Genomic DNA, 21,617 nt, shown 5'->3' with positions numbered 1-21,617 from the left:
TTCTGGCCAGGGTAGAGACAAGAGACAAGACAGGTGGCCACATTCAACTCAAGGAGGCGTCAGCACTTTTTAGAGCCACTCGAGGATGATCTTGATGGGGGATGGGAGACGGGCGTGTGCTGCTCTGATCCACCAGGCCCGGGCTGCACAGCAGACAGACAGCCCAGCTCCCCCAGCTCTGACCGTGCCCGGGGCCGCAGTAGCCTGGGGCAGCGTTTCGTTTAAGACACTAACAGTTGTTCTGCTCATTCATAAATACACAACTTTATTTGCTATTTTCAGGGGAAACTTAGGCATTAAAACTGTAAGCTGATAAAATACCGATACCTAAAAAAGTACAAAAGTATAAATATCCCCTTTGAATAAATTTTAGTGAATTAAGTTTTAATATCTTTAAATTAAAAAAATCACAAGCCTATCTATTATGTCAAGGTCACAAATCAAACGATGCTAAGGGGCCAACAGTGCCCCATGGGGACACCTGAGGCCAGCTAGGGGCACCCTCTTCCTGGGAGAACAGGTCACGGGGGCTGTGTGCCCGATGGAAAGGTTGCTGTCAACACACGAAGCCAAACATTTACCAACATACAACAGACCTTACAAAAAGGAGGAGTAAGTCCTGGGTGCCGGAGAACTTTGTTAATCAGGTTATTGGCAAAGAAAAGGGCACAGGTGAGAAGCCTCCGGAAGCATTCGTAACTCGCCGTGTCAGAGCCTCTGCAGATGTGCGGGCAGCCCCGGCAGGCAGGAGGCAGAAGGCTGCTCATCTGAGCCTGGACCCCGACTCTGACAGTGCCCACAACCAGCTGAGAGCGGCCTGCTCTCAAAGCATGCGGACACGAGTTTGCAGGACTCCTGGCGGCTGCAATGGCATGTCAGGCGGGCAGAGCCTGTGCAGGCGGTGTGTGAAGTCTCAGACATCCCAGAAATCTCAGAGAACTGCATAGTTATACAGAGAAACGAGGGGCCGGCAGGAGAGAGACCGGTGATGCCCTGTAAACATCCCAGTTTCAGTAGGACCCGGAGTTGCAGCTCCAGGAGCCAGTGGACAGGCCTCCTGCCCCTTGCTGTCCCAGGCGAGACAAAGGCACTGAGGGCGCCAGCTCCCCCACGAGCCCGTGGGTGGGACAGATGAGATAAAACTTGTACCTCCTTTTAAATACTTAACAGATCAATCCACAATGCAGCCACATTTCTAAAATGTAAAAACATTGGGTAGTCTCCACACTGGAAAAGACGGGTGCAAGGTCTCTTGCCTGGAAAACACAAATGGAGGAGCCTTGACTGTTCCCGACGGGGGAGCCTGGCCCTGAAGGAGGCCCAGCCTCGGGGCGGAGGCCCGGGCAGTAGTGAACGCAGAGGCCGCCTCTGCCAGGAGCCGCCCACCGAGGCTTCGAGAGACTGCCGACAGATCATGCCAGGAGGCAAAGCAGACTCCCTGACCCGAGGACCACGGCCTGGTGCGCGTGCAGGTGACCAGCAGTACCTGGTGCCCGGGGCCCCAGCACCGCGGCCACTTCCCACCAGCAAGGCCCAGGCTCCATTACAGACTGTTTCTGTAGCACCAAGAACGCTGTCCTTGAAATGATCTTCGGTGATTAGAGGGGTGGTCAGAAGCGTCCTGCCTCAGGCCCACGTGGCACTTGGAAAAACCAAGCAGAGGCCCCACGGGGACGCCCACCTGGCCAGCACGCCTCCTCCGAGTGCGGACACCAAGCCTCGGACAGCTGGTCCTGTCTCTCACCACCCACCTCAGAGGCAAAAAAGGATTCAAACCCAGATCTCGAGAAATTGTCAAAAGCAGGTTTCTTCTCACGGCCAAGCTTCCTCGACATGGCAGTTCGTTGCATCTTACGAAAAGGTAAAACGTTTCTTCCTTCAGCAGTCAACACTGCGTTCCTCACATCCTGGAACCCCGTTCTTGCAAAATCTGAAAACACCAAACACAGAGAATGAGGACTTGGGCCTTGGACGGGGAGGCAGCCTGTAGCCAGCGCCCTACTCCGGGGAGCAGAGCCCGCAGACCCAGTGTTGCCCTACAGATGGCACAGCTCAGGGGCCTGAGGAAGCCTGCACTGTGAGCCAGGGTCCGAGAACAGGCTGCGGCCCGGAGACGCTCACTGTGGGGGATTGGCTCGCACACCTCCAGGCCCCACACGAGGGGCCGGCCCCAGCAACTCTCCCTGCTCTCCACCCCAGCCTGATGTCCGACAGACACCTCCACCCCACCTCCCACCACAGCAGCAGGCCTGTCCTCACTTGGGACCTCCCTGGGCTTCCTCTGGGATGCCTGAGACACATGGGCATGGCTCAAGGGAGGATGGCTCCTTCTCAAGGCCCCATGGACCCCTGGCAGTACCTCCCCTGATGGCTGCCCTGCGCTCCATCCGAGGGCACCAGAGCCCACCCGACAGGCACCAACCCTTGAGTCTCTCTCCAGCCTACCTCGATCCTGGGCCGCAGACACGTGTGTACAACCAGAGGCCCCCAGGGTCTCAGCAGTCCCCACCATGACCTGCCCCTCTTCCTTCTTCCATGCCTCATTGCAAACTACGTCCCCTCCACCCTGTACCCAGTCACACAACCCAGAAGCCTGGGCCCCCGGGACCGCCCATCACCCCCACATCCACGCCCACCAGTCGGCCTTGCACACTGCCCGGCTGGGCTCACGTCTTGCTGCACAGTAAGTACACTGGCCTCCTTGTGACTGGAACACCCACCTCGAGGGTGCCAGCCCCTCCTCACTGCAGCCAGATGAGACTCTGGAACATGCACCCGACTCCACTGGGCAACCCTGCCAGCCCTGCAGAGCCCGCCACACCTTGGCCACCATGCCCATCCCTCTCCCTCCCAGTCATTCTTGGTATCTCAGGGGCAGAGCAGCCCCCAGCCTCCCTCACCACTGGAATCATCTGTGTATCCCATCCACCCCTACGTTGGGCTAGGAGCACCTCCAGGCTCGGAGCCACCTGTGGACAGGCCTGCGCGCTGGCAAATGCCTGCAGAGTCGAGCCCCACGTGGGCCAGGCAGATGATGGAACCACCCTGTGGCCTCAGGTGGGGGCGTCAGAGCTGGCAGATCTTGCTGTTCTGATACATCGAGTATGGCTGCTAAGTACCAGGTAACCAGAACGGAAATGGCATGAGTCCCAGCCTGTCCCAACCCAGCCAAGGCCAGTGCTGTAAGGGGACCCTCCCCACAATCCCCCAGCAGTGTAAGAGCTAGCCTCCCGGGGGCATTTCCCCTTGAATTTCAGCGCTGGCAGACATACAGCTCTGAGGACATTGTGTCTGAGCCCCAGACCCGAGTGCAACACGGGCATGTGCCCTGGGAGGGGCCAGCCCTGCTCACACCAGGCCCAGGCCCACTTGGACGCTCAGCCAGAGAAGGTTCACGGCCTCCCGGAGAGGCCATGCAATGGCGGGTGAAGTTCTCAGCTCACAGTGAGCACCTGCTGACCCCCGATCTCCTGCTCACTGGCAGTGCAGCCGGGGGGGGGGGGCGGCCAGCCACTCACATTCACCAAGGGCTTGTTCCAAATGACTCAAGAGATGGCACAGAGTCACTCCAGCCTGTCCCGATGCCCCACACAGCTCTGCGCGTCCCCAGGCCCGTCTCCCCCAAGTCTCTGAGCACGCTCTCCTGTTCTGCCACCCTGCCCACTGCCTAGGCCTGTGTTCCAGTCCCCGCAAGGCGTACCTTTTGCTGTGCTGGGGGAGCAGCACCCCAGACTGAATGCCCCTCGTTAGGCCTGACAAGGGCATGCCTCTAGGTTCAGTAGGATTCAACAGCTCACTGGGAAAGCCTGGGAGGCCCCTGTCAAAGGGATGTGGTCTGAGGAGGTGACTGGGTAACAGCGTGTTCTTGCTTAGCCCTTGCAGGTCTCTCCTGCCCCCAAGGCACTGGTTCCTGCCCCAGGAGGGTCTGCCGGCCCTGGTACCTTTGCTGTGTGCAAGGAAAGCTGGGGCGTGTGGGACTGGTGAAGCACAGAGCTGCCCCCCACTCTGTGGCAGTGAGAGCAGAGGGAGTGTCTAAGTTCACAGGAAAGCGGTGGAAACGACAAGGCCACACAACTGGAATGTGGCCCAGGGGCCAGATGACAACACGGGAGGGGCCACCCCACCAGAGCCCCAACAACTATCTCCTAACGAGGACAGAAGACGCTCCTAGGACCCGTGACAGTCACGGCCCCGTCTGCCCTGGACGGAGCTCTCACTCCAGGCTGCCTCCCGAGGGCACCAGGCAGGCCGAGCACTGCCGCCAGCGCCCCGACGGGCCAATGCTGCCTGACCCTGCGATGGTGGGGTGGGGGCCCCGTGATCAGCCCTCACACGCTCCCCCACAGCCCAGACCCCTGAGTTAGGGCCCAAAGCAGCTCCTGCTGGAAGAGGCAAAATCAGTAACTGGGGAGTGGGGGGTGGAGGTTTAAAGAAGCCCCTCCCCACTCCCGGAGTGGGGCCCAGCGGCTGCCGGAGTTCCTGTCACAGGTCACCATCAGGCCAAACTTGGGAGCCTGCTGCCTGCGGCCCATATGGTAGCTGAGCCCCTAAGGTGCGGGCACTCCAAACTGAGATGGGCCGCAAGTGTGAACTGCACGCCTGATTCCAGAGACCTTGAGGGAGAAAAGCAAAATACCTCAATGATTTTTTTAGATTGAAATGACAATATTTTGCTTATTTGGGTTATTAATATTGGCATGAATTTCATGTTTCTTTTAACTTTCTTAACGTAGCTACTAGAAAGTCCAGAAGGACAGAGGGAGCTGGCGCCGCATGTCCCCTGGACAGCGCTGGTCCAGACCATGGCACAGCCAACTTCTCCTTAAACAGCCAGATAGTAAATACTTTAGGATTTGTGGGTCAAGAGACAAAACTGAGGATGTTACATACTTACATAATCACCAATAAAAAAAAAACAAAACCCATACTAAAAATGTAAAAGCCGTTCTTAGTTTTTGACCCCTGGTTTAGACCTCTCACGGCTGGATGGTCAGCCTTTCGGGGTTTGGCTGGTCACATGCCTTTTCCGAGCTCCTCCCAGGGCAGAGGCTGAGGGGCCCCAACCTGTACGGCTCGGCCCACGACAGGGAGGCTGTAGCAGGAGCAGGGGTACCCTCTGGATGATGCTCTCTCTGGGCCTTGACTATCCGTGTGCAAGATGAGGGAGCAGACCAGGGGGTCCCCGCCCACGGAGAATGCCGTCGGGCTCTGGAATCGGCTGGGCCTGCGAGTCTCGGGCAATGAGAAGAAGCTGGGAGGAGGCAGGGACCGGAGGAGCAGCTGGGGGCCCAGGGGGCATTCATGGAGTCTCCCACCACAAGGGAAACAAGATTCCTCTCCACCTGCACCCCTCGCCTGAGGCACGGGGGAGCAGGGGTGCTGCGGGCACGGTGTCGAGATCGGGGCCCACCCTCTGCGGCACAGCCCGACTCCACAGCCCTAAGCCCATGGTCCGGCGACAGGATAAGAAGGCTGCAGGCTAGGGGCTGGGGGCTGCCCAGCCCCCAGGAGGTGCAGACCCACGTCTTTGCCCGCTGACATCCACACTGAGGAGGCTCTTCCGAGGGCTGACACACAGGGCTCTCAGGCACCCCAGCCAAGGTCCAGAGTCCCACTCACATGGGCATCCTAACGGGCACAAACAGACAGCCCCATCCCAGACAGGCTGGCTCCACTGCAGATCTACAGTCAGCATCTAGTGTGGAAGGTTCTCTGTCAACTACAGGCAGGGGACAGACACCACGGAGGAGGGGCTGGGGTCACAGAGACTACCATGCGTGGTCAATTTCAAGGGCGGCAGAGCTCACCATGACATTTACACTTAATCTGAGTCATTCTCATCGTGACCCGTCTCCTCGTTGTCACTCTGGCTCGGCACGCAGCATGCGGCAGGGGAGGAGAAGAAGAGAGGTCACGGTCAGTGCGGGGCGAGATGGGAGGCGGCAGGGGGAAGCCCACCCAGAGAGGCCGTGGTGAGCACGGGCGCTTGGGGCCACGAGCTCCCACTGTGCTGAGTAGCGAAGCACAGACCAGCCACATCTCAGGGGCCCTGGGCCCCAAACCCGCATGCCCAGATCACACCATGGAGGAAAAACGTGGGGCTTGGGTGTCTCCTTGCATCCCACTGTCCCAAAGTTCCAGAGTTTTCCTTTCCTCTGTGTAGTGAAGAACTGAATCTTGTCCAAACAGGTCTGGCCTTTGCCCTTAACTCCTGGGAGGTCATGACCTCCAGGCCACACCGGACAGTCTAACAATTGGATGGGGGGGGTGGGGTCAGTTGGCCAGGGGGCCTGGAGACTGCAATCAGGCATGTGGGTGATCAATCATCAATCAATCGATGGATCAGTCATGTCTATGTGACCGAGCCCAGTAAACTCTCTGGACCCGGAGGCCAGGGGAGCACCCCTGGCAGGCAGTGCTCCGTGCGTGTTGCCACGTGTCCTGACTCCACGGGGAGAGCAAAGGAGCTCCGGGTCTGGCACATCTGCTGGCCTCCGCCCCACACACTCTGCCTGGCAGATCTGAACCCTCCCTCTCCATCCTTCCTGTAATAAACTGTAACCACGAACATCACAGCAGTCAGGGAGTTCTGTGAGCCCTTCCAGCAAATGACAGAATCAGAGAGTGGTTCCAGGAGCCTCTGAACTTGCAGCTGGTGGTGAACATGGGGTGCTCTTGTGTGGACTGTTGCCCTTGCTGAGTTGCCCCACCCCTGCCCACTCTCTCCAGCTACTTCCACCCTTAGACACCCTGAGACTGGAGGCTGGCCTGTTAGTGCCAGGAGCTAACATGTGCTGCGGGGTACCCAGTGAGCAGGTCCACAGGCAGTGATACTCGCTGCCCTTAGGGCGTGGAATGCTGCTCCTACCACGCTGCCCACGGATGGCCCCAAATCACTGTCCCCAGTCTGGCCCCAATGGTTTTCCATGGCTTTCCGGAGACCTCAACTGTGCTCCGCCTCCCAAGGAGCTCCTGCCACTGCCCCCATTTAGAAGTCGCCCTGGCTGCCACACTGCAGAAGCAGGTATTTTTGGAGAGAGAAACAGGGCTGCGTTTCAACAGCAAAGAGATCTGGGGTCACGCCTGGAGCTCCCTCATAGCACAGAGGCGTCCTTTCTGCAGCTGAAAAGCCACCCGAGGGAAACGAGCTCGGGCAGCTGCCCTGATGAGCTTGGCTACAAAAACTTTTCAAGTTCAGAAATAAAAGCTTCTAAAAATAAACAGCTCACAGAAGGGCCCTGACGCCAAGCAGCGAGATGCCTCCTCAGAGGGCCGCGGGCTCTCGGGAAGCGGTTGCCTTCCACCCCAGACTCGACAGGAAGCACGTCCCCGGGTCTTCTTCCTCCCTGCGTGCCTGCCTGCTGCCGAGCACCACGGGACCTGCACTGACCCCATGCTGTCCCGTCCCCTGCGAGACAGCCGGGACCACACACACGCAGCTGCAGGCACCACAGAAGGCCAGAGCGGAGACGTGAGGACTCTGGAGGCCCCAGGGCCTGGACAATCGCCTAGCCGTGAAGACACAGGGTTTCCTCACGCTGTGGTGAAAAAGCTGCCACGAGCCCCAGTGGAGGACAGCCACCTCGGGAGGGCAGTGGGCACAGTGGCTTCTCTGTTCCCAAGCCCACACCTCCAAAGAAGACGCTGAAAGGCTGACAGGGGCGGTTCTGGGCAAGTGGCGGCCAGTCAGAGACCATCCAGGCCAAGAGTCTGAGGAAGCCCAGGGAGTCCCGGTTTAATGCCATGAGTTAAAATCCTTCTGGCTCTGGCCTTTCCTGCACTGCTCAGAACGCCATTTGGCAGGTAATGCCCTGAGTCTTCACCAGGGCTGCCTGTAGACCTGGGGCTCACAGGCTGGACGCCAGTCCCACCTCCACCGCCCTGGCTCTGCTAAGGCCCTGCAGACTCCCCAGAGCTGGCTGCAGGGTTGTCTGGGTCACTGCCTGGCTTGAAGATCTGGGAGGCCTGCCAGGTGGAGCCAGCCCAGGCCAATGCTGGACTCTGCAAGGACAGAAGCAGCTGGAGTGGCTGAGCACAGGAACGGGCCTAGAGGAGACGCCACTAGAATCTGTCACCTCTGGGCAAGGCAGCTGCTGCTCCCTGCCACAGGACTAACACAAAAGCAAATGACACGGCCACTCCTGGTTTTCAGCCTGGCTGCACTCGCCCTCCTCGGAGACAGAAGAGCCAGACACCCCACAGGGAGCCGGTGCTAGTTCACACAGGGACTGGCTGGTGCCAGCCAAGGCAACACTCCATGGAGTCTAAAAATCACAGGACTTGCAGGATCCACTCCTTTTACAAACCAAACACGACTCCTAAGACCAGGATGGACGTGGTTGAGGCAGGTGCCATTCAGTGGGCCCTGCCCTCCAGCCTCAATGTCCCACATCCCCAGGAAAACAACCCACAGTGGCACCACTTAAAAGCGTAGTCCCTGCCAGCAGGTCCAGAAGACAACACTTCCAGGAGAAGCTGCCCGTTAGAGGAGGTGTCGGCAGAGGGCATGGGCTGCAGGAGCTGCAGGGGCTCGCCCACGGGGAGCCTCTGTGTTCTAAGAACCCTCGCTCCACCACGTCCCGTGGGACCTACGTGTCCTCCATTCCAGGACTTTGCTTCTGATACATCAGGCAAGAATGACATGACGACAGATAAGAAGCACGAGGTGAGCAAGCCTCCAAGAAGCCTGCAGGGCTGGGAGGGCAGCAAGAACCACAGGAAACGACAAAGCTCTGAGGAGGAAAATCCCAACCCTGCAAAGGCGCCTGTGCCTTCACAAGCCCCTTCCGCTGGCAGGAGGCTGGAGCGTCTGGGGCTGCTGCCCGCCAGCAGTCACCCACCTTGGCTTTCTCGCTGGGCTCACTGGTCATGCCGTATGGGGAATTGTGCAGCTCCTTGGAAACCACACAGAGGAACTCGGCCTGGTCTTCACTCCCGTAGTTGTAGGAAGAGCCAATGCTGACCAGCTGGGAGGAAAGAAGGTCAGTGTGATGTGGGCAGAGCTTGGGACCAGCCCGCCCACCAGGAGGGAAACTCCAGCCTGCAAAAACCCACAGCTAGGATAACCAATACTGGGGAAATTGAGGGACAGGTTTCAGCCAAGAGATTTTTGGTGAAATATGGAAAAATAAGGTCCCAAAATATCCATCCTCCGGCACATATGCACACACACCCCACCACGCAAGCATACCACGTGCGTCCGGGACAGGCCTTCTCTGCCGGGCCCACAGGAGACGCTGACTGACCACATGCAGAGGGAGTAGAGCACCGGAGCAGGGTGCAGACAGGGGCACAGGGCAGTGGTGGCTTGCTCAGAGCTGGTCCCCTCAGAGCAGGCAGCAGAATCACGGTGTTTGGCACTAGAGCTGCTCCCTTCGCACAGGCCCAGAGCACACGCGGGTGTGAGCTCACACACATGAACATGAGGATGAGCTCCCAGACATTCTGCTTGTTGTCGCTGTGGCCACCAGGCCTTCCCAGGAGAAGCCAAGACTGACCCTCCCACCCACTGAGGCCATGAAGCGAGAAGGGCACATGCCCTGGTGGTGGGAAGGAAGGCGGGCAGAGGAAGGCTGCGCAAGCTCTAATGGGCTGCAGAGAGGAGCCGAGGGTTGAGCGGCCCGAATCTCAGAGATGGGCCCTGGGAAGCTGTGGCTTCTGCATGCGTCAGTCTCAGTCTGTGTGGGTCCACTGTAACTGGGTGGACACACCCATACCACCATGGGCACATGGCGGCTGAGGGCTGACCAGTCTGCTCTAACCTCCCTCAGAGCTACCAAGAACTTCTGTGCTTTTAAATGTAAAATTAGTCAAAAGAAAACAAAAAAATGGTAGTAAGGCTATCCATGGCCTAATTATTGAGCCAGCAAACACCTGGAAGGCCCCTTGCCCTCCCTACGCAGGAATCTGTGCACGTAGGAGGGAGGCTGGGGCGGCAGTGCCCGGTGCCCGGAGACCGCATTCTCACGAGGCACGCAAGCCTCTTCCGGACCTCGCTCGGAGCCTTGTTTTGGCCTTGTCACTGACTGCTGGGCGGCCCTGGGTTCAGTCCCACCACCATGCGGGGCCCTGGGCTTCCACCCCACCGCCCTACAGCAGTTCTAGCTCCTGCTCTGAGCAGCAAAGAGCTCCTCATTCAACAGACAGGACTCTGGGGCTGGGGTTTTGCTGGCATGAACTGGGAGGATATCTTCGAGGGACAGGCTGAGCAGAGTAGGTAAGACTTGGGGAGAAGAGAGGAACCCGCTCTTTGCAACGGATTTGGGGTCCACCCAGAGGAGCTAAGGCCAAAGCACCCAAGCTGGTCATGGGAGGAAGACACTGTGCAAGAGGAAGGAGACTCTCTCTCCCTCCCAGCAGGAGAGCACAGAGGTGCCTAACTCCACGAGAGGGTGACCTCGTCCCCGGGTCCTGACCCCGCGACCACAGCTCCCATCTCCCCAGCCCTTCTCCAAGCTGCACAGCGAGGACAATAGGAGGGGAAGTGGGAGATTTCTGCTCCTGCGTGGGTCTCTGGCGTGATTTTGACGGGGTCAGAGCACGAGGAATAGGCCAATGCAGACCACGGGATCCCGCCTGGCCTCCCCGTGTGAGGGCAGGGTGGGACACACTGCAGGGACCAGCCAACCACCCTGCCGCTCCACCAGCCTGGGGGGCTGGTCCCAGGTGAAGGGTGGGATGCAAATGCTGACGGCACCTGGCTTTAGTGACATTTTAAGGGAACTCTAAGCACTCTACAATGCGATCCATTATTTCAAGGAGCTAGCAACAGGGGAAACTCCCAGAGATAAGAGAGGGCCCGGCGAGCAGGGCCGTCGCTACCTGGGGCTGGGGCCCGGGCAGGGTCACAAGACTGAACCCCAGAGTCTCTGCCTACAAAACAGGAGCTGCAACAGGAGCTCGTGAGAAAGGCCACCAACTCAGAGCATCCACACGCTCCGAGGTGCGGGGTAACAGACCACAGCTCCAAAGGACGAGAGCCAGCATGCACACAGAAACACCAGAGCTCCCTGGAAGGAAAGCAGGAGAGGACTCATCATTCACCCAGTCTCATGTCAGTCCCAGCCTGATGCACATCGGCAAGAGCAGAGCTGAGGAAGGTGGAGGGGCACAGTCGGGCCAGAATTGGCAGCATCTTTCCCATCAAGGGCGGGAGAGGGGGCTGGAGGGCTGCAGAGCAGCCCCACCAGGAGGCCATTCATGTCAACCGCAGCACAAGGAGCCCGAGCCACCACTTGCTCAGTCAGCCCAGGAGGGCCCGGGTGGACACCAGGTGAGGCCAGGCCATGACACACTCAGGATGTCAGCCCACACGCATACATATCAGATGGAAGCAGAGAGCACAGTCCCCCCAAAGGAATGGGCTGGAGCAAGAAGACAAACTGCAGAGAGAAGACCAGGAAGGAAGCAGCGGGTAGGGGGTCCCTGGGGGCTCGAAGAACTACTCCACTCTCCCCACCCACATGCCCGACACCCATCCAATTAGGACGGGTGCAGGCTGCTGCTGCTGTGAGGTGCCAGAGGACGAAAGCCACCTGGAACGACGTTTCCAGGAATCACAGGCTGCCCACCGCCCCATGACTGGTCCTTGGAGTCAGCAGCCCTGAGGACCCGGACAGGGCCTTTGTAATGAGAAGTTCCGCTGCACCACTGGCCCACAGGCTCACGTCAACCTAGCCCGGAAGGGGCTTCACCTGCTCAAACTTCCAGCCGTCAGACATAGTGGACACCATCTGCGTGAGCTCCTCTTCCTGACACTGAAGCACACGATACACGTGCTTCACCGGCACCTGTGAGAACAAGGGCCACAGGTGAGACAGCCCCATGCACCCCGCTGTTCCTGCGCCCTGGCCCAGCGCCCCTGCCCCACAGCCGGTTCTGGGGACAGCCCAACAGGGGCCCCAGGTGAGGCTGATGTTTCCTTCCACCTCTTGGGCTCAGGTTGTAATGCCCAAAGCGACCCCAAACGCACCCACCAGAGGAAAACAGGCTGGAACCGCTGCCGTGTTCTGCTTCCTCGTCTGCCTCAAAAATATTTCCATTTCTAAATTCCAAAATGCAACGAGTCATGTTCCTGAAACCCTAAGAGCACCTGTGGCTAGACACAAATGCTTGAGGATGTCCCTCTCTGTTCTCCAGGGAAAGTACACAAAGCATACAAAATACCTGGATTCACCAGCCCCGGCCCTGCTCCTAGAAAAGCTCTTAGACACGCACAGCAGTCAGACACACACTCCCTTGGGCTGAACTAGCTTCCAAAAAATTAATTTATTTTCTGCTTACCCACCTACTGCCGTGCACTGGGTTCCCTTCTAGGCACGTGTCTGGTGCTGGCACCTCAGGGGCAGCCAGACAGGGTCGGCCTCATGGAGCAGCTACTCCACCTGGAGGCGGCGGCCATGACACACGAGTAACCGGGGGAACAAGACAAAGATGTGTGCAGGGGAAGGGGCCTTGGGAGCTCCAGACAGGTGACACTCAAGTGACAGGGTCACAACTAAAGTACATTGGTTGTTGTCACACACACGAGTTTTCATCTGCAAGACCGGACTGACACGGCTCCCCGGCCTCAGCTCGCTAATCCTCACGTCGGCCCCGTGAGGAGGGTCTCTTCCACTTCCACCACGCAGAGGGGAGACCGAGGCAGAGGGTCAGTGCCCGCTCAGGTGACACAGTGTGTAAGTGGGGCTGCTGGACGGAGGGGAAAGAAAAAGCCAACCAGCTGGAGATGACCAGGGGGCTCGTGGACACGTCTCCTGCCCCTCCCCAGTCTCCTCCCAACTGTCCTGGTGCCCGAGCGGCTCCCACAGGAGGGAAAGGGCTGGGGGCTGCGTGGGCCAGTGGTCCCGGCCTCCCACACCATCACGGGGGCATGCCCCTCCCCTATCTTGGCCCCTGACCAGTGAGTGGCCAGGCTGTCAGCAAGCCTCTTCACAAAGGCCGAGAGCTCCAGCTCAAGGTCTGCTGGGCACCCAGCGGGAGAGCCCATTATGGGGGGAGGTGGTGGTGACCGAGACCCTCAGATAATAGTGGCAGCTCTGAGGGAGCATCCACTTCCTGGCATCCTCCTGGAGGAGCTCAACTCACTGGGCAAGAGCTTGCCACTCTGCTAGCAAGTACAGAGCTGGTGTGGCGACAAAAACTCATGCCTTAGACCCTCTGGCGCCTCCCTTTATGGAAGGTGTCTGATGCAGCTGACTTCAAACAACGTGGCCTAGGGGGCAGCAGAGCGGCTGTGCTGGCTCCATCACTACCGACCGCAGCCAAGCACAAATGGGTCCTGCGTGGGCATCAGCACACCGGGACGAAGAGCCCCGACCGCACCCCTCTTTCCTCATCATGCCCACACAGCCCTGCAGGACCCCACCTCCAAGCTCACCGCCAGCTCCCCCCTTGCTCTCTCTGGCCGCGCTGGCCCTCTGCACTTGCGCCCAGCTGCAACGCCCTGCCCGGGCGTCCACACGCTCGCTCCCATCGCTGGCCTCCCTGCTCTCCCTCAACCCCCTCACCCCCTGGACTTCCTTTCCTCCTTGGGTCCCTTCCCACTGAGTGGGGCTCCCTAGGGACACGCCAGGCAGAGCTGGGTAACGTGCCCTGCATGTGGCCCTGGTGCCAGCTGGCAGCACCACAGGAGGTGGCTAGAGGGTGGGCCATTGGGCGCTAGGGCAATTACAGAGGAAGACAGTCGTCAAGGTGGGGACAGCCCCAATCCCAAGGCCTCGCTTGGAGCCGCCCACGGTCAGTGGGGACAGAGGGGGTGAGCCGCACCTGCACACCAGGCCTCGGAAGCTTCCAGCACATTAGTCGCTGGTCTCACCTGTGATGTTTTGCTGTCTCGCTCTCTAATTTTGTCCTTTACAAGTTTTATTAGTGAGGTGATGTTGTAAAACTCCGCTTCTTCCAACACTCCTAGAATAGAGAAAAATAACTAATTTTCACCAGATCAGACCAAACCCAGGAAGAAACGTCTCACCCCTGCCCAGCTCTGGATCCAAGGCCCATGTCTGGCCCATGCCCAGCCCACTGGAAGCTCCTCAGGCCCCGTCCTAAAATCCCAACAGACTTCGTGCAGATGGCACGGGCTCTCAGCAGGGCTCCCAGGATTGGGGGCAGAGGGCGCATTTATAGAACACACTCCCGGCACGTGTCACTCCAGGTGACCTGCTGGGTGCAGAGTTCAAGCGCAGAACAGCTGGTTCACGTGCAGCTCCACACTGGGCATGCCAGGATGTAACTCGGGCATCTTCCCTCCACAACCTGCAGCTGTCTGCCCTGGGCCAGTGGACTCTTCCTGCCCTCACACCAGGGGGACCAGGCGGCCTTGTGCAGGTCTCTGAGTCACTCAGCACCTCAGTTTCCCTATTCAATCAGAAGACTGGTTCAGAGTGTCTTTCATGGCTGGTTGAGAGGGCAGCTCCCAGCTCTAGGACTCTTGTCAATTTACAAACTCTTTTCCTTCCAAAGACTACCATGTATAATGTGCCACATTTAGAGACTCTAAACCTCCAGGAAATTCTAAAGAACAAACTGGAAGGGCTCTGTGTCATGGATTCCACGTGAGTGTTCCAGAAGGTTTGGAGTGTGCCTCCTGTTGCCATGTTGGGTCGTGCTGGTCAGACCTCACCCCACATGCTGGCAGCACCAGGAGCTCAGAGCCAGGGACTGGCCACCAGACCCACTTGGGCTGCCTCCTAACAAGGTCCCCAGGAGACTCAGGCAGAGGGTGGGGATGCGGGTGGGCGGTAGCCTGCAGGCAGCACGTCTTCCGTCACTGCCACCTAAAGGGAGGCTGCACCTAGAACGTCACTTCTCAGGACGACGTCGGCTATGTCCTGACAACTCTACAAATCCATGGCTGGGGACGGAGGGGTGCTGTGAATAAGCACCAGAAGCTTTAGGACAAGGGCATGGGTCTGAAGGGCACATTTTCTTCCTTCCACCTGGACACTCCATGCTACTCTCTGAGGGCAGAAGCAGGAATGGAGTCCGAGCGGCCGTTTCTCCTGAAAGCGCTGTGTCTGAGGCAGGTAGGAAGGCAGGGGAGTGGGGCCAGGCCGTGGGGCTCAGTCTGTGTCGAGTATCCCTTTCTAAGAACACCACATTGAGAACAGGCTATGAAATGAAGTTTAGCATAGAGCTGTACAGCTGCACACCCAGAATACAAAGGAACTTCCCCAAACAACAAGAGTGTGTGCAGGAAAGAAGGCTGCTGCAAAGGAGACACAGACACTCGGGTCCGGAGGTCTAGAAAGGAGCTGAAGGAGTGAGCACAGTCCTGTACAGGCGGTCCTTACAGGAACATGATCGAAGCCGGAGGAGCCAGAGACCACTTTGAGTGAAAGCATCCTGAACCTCTCAGAACCTCCCGGATACTTCGAGCCACGCCAACACCAGAACACGTAGCCACACCAGCCTCGGGCCTGATGCCCCACAGCTGGCCTGGCGTTCCTGCTTGCTGTGACCAGAGTCAGAATGCAGCATGGTGTCTGGAAATAGAACTCAGAGGTGATGGTACGGTGGTGCCCTGGAGGGAGAGCAGACCCGGGGTGACCAAGGCTCTGAAGGACACCCGGCAGACTCACACGGCAGGTACATCTAACACAGGGGCCCTCAGATCTCCTCACCTAAGCAACTGTGAGAATGGGCAGTCTCCCAAGGGAGAAGCCCCCATCCCCATGGCATCACTAACTAGACCCTTGAAGGAGGGAGTCAGTGGAGCAGCTCACAGCCGGGGGGACCCCAAGGCCAGGGAATAGGGGGTACAGGGGCCTGGGTTGAAGTCCTCAGGCCCTTCTGCTACAGCGGTCCTGACGGGCCGGCCTGGCTCTGAAGAGTCTTTGCTTCCTGGAGGAGCAGCCCACCCACCACTGAGACAAGTGTCAGCTGCCTCGTGGGACATGTCTGTGAGGAAGCTGGGGAGCAACTGAGGCACCTGGCACCTAGGACTTCTGCAGCCCAGCCCCAGCCCCTAGCCTGGCCTGACCCCAGCCCGCAGGGCCTGCTCCTCGCAGGGCTCTGGGGCCCTGCCCCCAACTCACCTTCCTCTGCGAGGTCTTTGTTAATGACCAGCTTTCCGTGCCTCAGGTAGTTCAGCACAGGCCCAAAGTAGGTGGGGTCTCTGTCGATTAAATAGGCACCTGTCTCATCCTACAAAGAACCAAACACGGTGTGAGTCTCAGACGAGGAAGCAGCGGCTCCACACCTCAGCCAGGGCCAGGCCACAGGTAAGGGGGCTTGGAAGCATGTGGGGCCTGTCTCCAACCACAACCAGATCAGCGTGTACGGCCTGTCAGGGAACCCCTCTGCCACCTGCAGCCTCTCTCCCTGAACTGTTACCACCCTGGCCTAAGCCCAGTGTCAGTTCTGTTTGTATCTCGGTGAGCTCCCTTTGTTTACTGAGGTGAGGTGATGCTGCAGGGGCCTCTTTCCTCCAGCTCCAAAAACATCTGAGGAAAAGTTCATCCTTTTCTCATTTTAGAAACCGTCCCATGAGAGTGACCTGACACAGATTCTCCTCCATGGAATGGTCCTTAGGCCGACAGTCCGACCTCTGAAAGACCCGAGACACGGGTCTCTGCGGCCAGGGCCCACCCTCATGTCAACGCCTGCTCCTCCCTGGGCAGATGTGCAGGACTGGGGGTCAGGGACGACCACCCAGGTCAGAGGCGCATGGAATGGAGCCTCGTTTTCCACTGCAAGGTGCCCCCAGAGCTTCCCAGTGGTTGCTGACTACCAAGGAGGCCTCACCCTGTGGCGGTGGTTCCCAGAGACCCGGCTGTCTACAGAACAGACCATTGGAAGTGCTCCCCCACACCTGCGCCACCCTGGTTCCTCCTACAGGGGCCGGGGGCCTTTCTGAGGGCTGGGACCCTCATCGCCCACTGGTGAGCCTTCAGAGTTGGCTCAAACCACAGCCGTCTCAGTGGCCATTGCAGCCCCGGCCAGGGGAGGTGGACACGCCCACCCAGGCACAGGGGTGGGGCACCTCCACACAATGGCACACCAGAGTGGAGCCCTGTGGAGGCCTGCGCAGAGTAATGGGCATGGGGGTCTGCCGGCGAAGGAAGAAAGCCGCCACGGTCTAGCCAGGAGTGATGGCGCCCTGGGATCCACCGCAGGCCGCTGACCCACCTGCTTCCAGGACACCGTGTACATGTCGGCTACGCATTTGATTTGGGGCTGCTGAGTATGGCCGACCCAGGCGTCCTTCTGGCGGGGCTGCCATGCCGTTGGGGGACCGAGCAGCTCCTCCCCCCACACTAGCGCTCACAGCCCGTGGAGAATCCTGCTCCCTCCCACAGGCCTGCCTGCCCTCCCCAGGCAGAGCCTGGTTCCTGGACCAACGGCCCCAGGGAGGGCAGCAGGTGCCAAGGCCTTCTGCTCTGAGACAAGAAGAGGACTCAGTAAATCAACTGGAGAGTTGATGTGCCTCCCTGTCCAGAGAATGGCTCCAGGGCTCACGTGAGGGCCTTGGCAAGTGAGGGCCACGGAAAACATGGGAGCAGCGGGCCAGCTGAGGCCCCAGGAGGACAGTGTCAGGCCTCTTTGCAGGGGAGGCGGTGTGGTGGGCACACCTGACCCTCTTAATGTGGCATGCCCATGGGACACAGGAAGGCAGGAGGCGTCTCGTCCACACAGCCATCCGCTGGATTAGAACCCTATTTTTCATTCATGAGCATCAAATTCTGGAATTTGTGTGGTAAAATCTGGTTTCAAGGGTTTCTTCCCTAAGTCCACCATCAAAAAGCTATAAAAACCTGCTCTTCTTAGATCAAATCAATTAGGGCTCTGGACATGGGGGCCCTGTGACCGGGAGGCTTACTGATCTGTGGGCAGGCCCCAGGCACTCAGCCCAGCTTCCCGCACCGACAGGCCCCCACTGGCCCCCACTGTGGGCTTCCTGTCCCCCAGGACAGCGTCCCAACCACACACAGCCCCCCACCTCACCCTTGTGCCCCACCCCACCCATCTAAGGAAGCACTGGTCAGACACTGTCCCACGGGCCCCGCCTCCCAGCCTCCCAGCCTCTCTTCCTGACTCTCATGTTCTCCAAGCAAGGCCAAACGACCCTGCGGACCAGCTTCCAGAAGAATGATGCGTCAGCAGTCTCCCCACTGGTGAAAAGGGCCATCATTTCTTACAAAGGGGCTGAGGCCTGGAAAAAAGGGGACGGAGCCGCCGCAACACGAAATCAAGGGGATTCCCCCCGCCCCACATAGGAAAGAGCCGAACACGGGACATCTGCATGTCACCAAGCTCAGGAATTGTTCATCGGCTCACTGCTACCTCAACAGACAGCTGGCAGAAGGTCAAGAAGGAAAGATGAGATGGGGACGGGCCCATCTCCACCCTCAGGACACCCCAGAGGGCCGAGGCCTCAGTTGGGTCAGAACGTGGGCTCAAGGCCACACCTCCGACAAGCGGGACAAGTCACTCGGCACTGGGACCCGGTGGAAGAGGAAAAAGTTTATTGAGCACAACAGTATACTGAGCAGCACGAGATACACAAAGGTGACTCAGGCCTCCAAAGCCTGGAGGATATGAGGGGATGGGACAGAGAAGGAGGGAGGGGCAGGTGAAACGGTGGCAGCCAACACGCTGGGGGCCAGGGGAAGAGGCAGCTGCCCAGGCACAGCAGGAACGCAGGCGGGGAGCCCGGACACGGCACTGGAGAGCTGCGCCAGGGCTGGGCCTTGAAACGTCCCTTGGCTGATGTGCTGAAGGAGAGCCGGCCCCAGGCCTTGCCCCTCAGCTCAGAGCACACTGCACACAGGGTGGGCGCTCCGAATGCCAGCTGTGGGCTTTCCAAGGCTGGTTCATGGTCCCTTCCTGGGGTGCCTGAAGTGAGACCCTGCCAGCAGTGAAGACCTCTAACCCAGGGGCAGGGTGTCACTCTCCTTCCCGTCCAGGAAGGACTGGAGACCCACCGCCCAGGCTGGCAAAGGCACAAAGCACTAGCTCGGGAACAGCAAGCCACCCTTAGCCTTCCCATCACGCTGGGAGCCTCTGGTCCCCACTCGTACCTTGTGCTCCAAGGCAAGAAGCCTGTGTGCCCAATTACCCAGACATCAAAAGGAGGCGCAGGCCTGTCTCCCTGCACAGGGATCCCCACCTTCATTCAATTAAGAGCAGCTTTAAAGCAGCAGCCTCTCAGAGACTTCCAGAACAATAAGGCCAAGAGTCCAAGATGTTTGCTAACCTGGCTGGGAGCCAAGGCCAGGGAGGGAAGAGCAAAGAGAACCCGCACACATCTTGAGGTCTGGATCCACGGGGTGGGCATCCACCAAGAGATGCTCCCGCTACAGTGTGTGGGCCCTGGCACTCACCCACTCACGTGGGCCAAGTGAGGTGCCCACGGAGAAGTGGGCAGCACAACGCGAGAACAGCCAGGAGAGAGCTGGCACCTCAGAAAGCGGGGCACAGAGCCGCAGCATCGGGGGAGCATGAAAGCCGAACCACCTGGGACCCAGGCTCACACTCGCTTACTCAAAAGCCATCCTCTTCCAGTGATAAGCCAGCCTGCCCAGCCCCGCCACTGAGGAGCAGCACTTAAGGAACTTCGGAAGCGGCTTGCTCCATGGAGCCATGGCAGGGATCTCTGGCCTGGTTTCTTCTTGTGGATTTGTTTGGATCAGACAGGGTTCATTAAGAAGCAAGGCTGAGAGACTCCAGGGTCAGGACAGGCAGCAGCGTAGGGGGTGGTGCTCTCAGCATGGAGCTCCTCAGAAGGGAGATTTCAACTTCTACAAGCAGTGCTGGGGGCCCTACACCAAGACTCCAACATTCCACTGGGCTTTATCTTGGGCTACAGCCCAGACGACCACAGACTGACTCTCACTTAGCTGCACAGGCAGGAGCTCTGTAAAAACCCCGTCTCCGAGCACCGGAGCGTGAGCAGTGTGCCCTAGTCATGGGGCACTGGCAAGGGGCTGGCCATGGACAGGAGGCCTCGCTGCTGTCCCATCCCAGCTGCTGGGCGAGCTGACCCGAGTGCAACTGACACAGGTGTGAGGGGCCTCAGCACCTCATGTGCTTGTGTTGGGTCCTCCGTCCTAATGCAGAAATAAAGAATACAGAGGGCCGGCCCAGTGGCTTGGTGGTTAAGTGCGCGCGCTGCGATGCTGGTGGCCCGGGTTCGGATCCCGGGTGCGCATCGAGGCACCACTTCTCCGTCCATCCTGAGGCCGAGTCCCACATACAGCAACTAGAAGGATGTGCAGCTATGACATACAACTATCTACTGGGGCTTTGGGGGGAAAAAATAAAATAAATAAAATCTTTAAAAAAAAAAAAAAAGAATACAGACACAGAAAACACACAAAAATCCCAAATTCAGAACTCTTAGGCTCACTATGCAAAAGCAGAGAGGACCACCTCGGTGGTCTCCACACTAGCAACTGGGGGAACGAGGGAGGCACAGCTACTGGCACGCTGCGGACACCTCCTCCCTCAGTCCACCAGGCTGCACGAGCGCCAGGGAGAGCCTGATGATGGAGACTCGGCGTGTTGGCTTCTAAAGACAGCAGGGATCCAGACAAGATAGTAACCCTGGTGGGATGGCAACACATGCAGGTCTCTCTTCTTCCTCCTCCTTTCTGTCCTTCGCTCAATTTATAGAACAAGCGTGTGCTCCATTTATATAGTCGTGAGGTTTGGGGTTTTTAATTTTTGTAAAAGAGCCAGAATTAAGACTGCTTTCTCAACAAATCTACTGACCTTCCCCCCACTTCTCAATGAATTAGTGTTTGACCTACTTGTGAAGTGCTGGCTTTAAAAATATACATCTACCCCAAAGGCACAGAAAAGGGAAAGGCTGGACTCAGCCCTTGGCTCTTGAATATTTAATGGCCGTGCAGCTCCACACACTGTCGGGCAGGGGAAGGGATGGAGTGGGTGGGGAGGGGTGGCTCGTTGATGCCCAGGTTGGCTGAATTCCACTCTAACTGGGCCCAACCCCTGAGGCCAGAGTCACTGGTCTCCAGGGGAAGTTTGAACCCTGCATCCCTGAGCCTGAGCTGCGGCACCATCAGTCCTGGGCAGGGTGGCTGCCAGGCCACAAAGGTGATACCCTGGCCACAGCAAGGAGCACCGTGCCCACAGCCATTTCTCTGAGAGGAGCCTGTAGGCAAAGGCAGGGCCGAGCCCACATCACATGCTCTCCCAGGAGACCCCTGACCTGCAGTCCCAAAAAGGAGGGAAGCAGAGAAGATAATTCTGACTGGAAACCACCGAGCAAGCCCCACCCCATCCTCTTCTTTCAGAGCCGCCCAGCATCCTCAGCTCACGTTGCTGGTTCGGAAGCAATGCTTTGAGAGGACCAGTAAGGCACCAGTAAACAGCCCCGGGGATTGAGGTTCCCCGCCCACGCTGTGCCCAGAGGTAAAACTCGGCCCTCACATTAAAGGCAGAATCAAACGTGCTGCCCAGCCCAGCCTCATGGGTCAAGCGGGCCTGGCCCCGACAGCTGGTCCCTCCCTGACAACCACAGGGTCTTGAAATGACAATCAGGAATGAGGTCGAGGACGTCAAGCTCTCATGCGAGATTCTAAACAGAAAACAAGTCTGTGGACACGTCCCCCTCAGGCTCTTCTAGAGCGTTTGCACTGGGCTCCTTTCAA

General features: G+C 58.6%; 1 protein-coding gene across 2 annotated transcripts in view; it reads right to left on the bottom strand.

The window, feature by feature from the left end:
• Window positions 1-248: 248 nt before the first annotated feature.
• Window positions 249-21,617, bottom strand: part of KCTD5 (potassium channel tetramerization domain containing 5) — a 28,432-nt gene continuing 7,063 nt past the window's right edge. Inside the window, exons 2-6 of one of the 2 annotated variants that reach the window (XM_004438153.3) lie at window positions 16,038-16,146; window positions 13,817-13,908; window positions 11,694-11,789; window positions 8,841-8,966; window positions 249-1,930 (exon numbers count right to left, since the gene is read on the bottom strand). In XM_004438153.3, the coding sequence (XP_004438210.1) occupies window positions 1,901-1,930; window positions 8,841-8,966; window positions 11,694-11,789; window positions 13,817-13,908; window positions 16,038-16,146 (453 nt within the window). In that variant the 3' untranslated portion in view covers window positions 249-1,900. The remainder of the gene's footprint in view (window positions 1,931-8,840; window positions 8,967-11,693; window positions 11,790-13,816; window positions 13,909-16,037; window positions 16,147-21,617) is intronic. The other variant, XM_087449479.1, reaches the window with a different exon arrangement.

The sequence above is a fragment of the Ceratotherium simum genome, chromosome 26 (assembly GCF_057802395.1).
Source record: "Ceratotherium simum simum isolate JZ-2026a chromosome 26, ASM5780239v1, whole genome shotgun sequence".
NCBI lineage: Eukaryota > Metazoa > Chordata > Mammalia > Perissodactyla > Rhinocerotidae > Ceratotherium > Ceratotherium simum.
The sequence above is the reverse complement of the archived record's forward strand: the minus strand, read 5'-3'. Positions and strand labels throughout refer to the sequence as shown.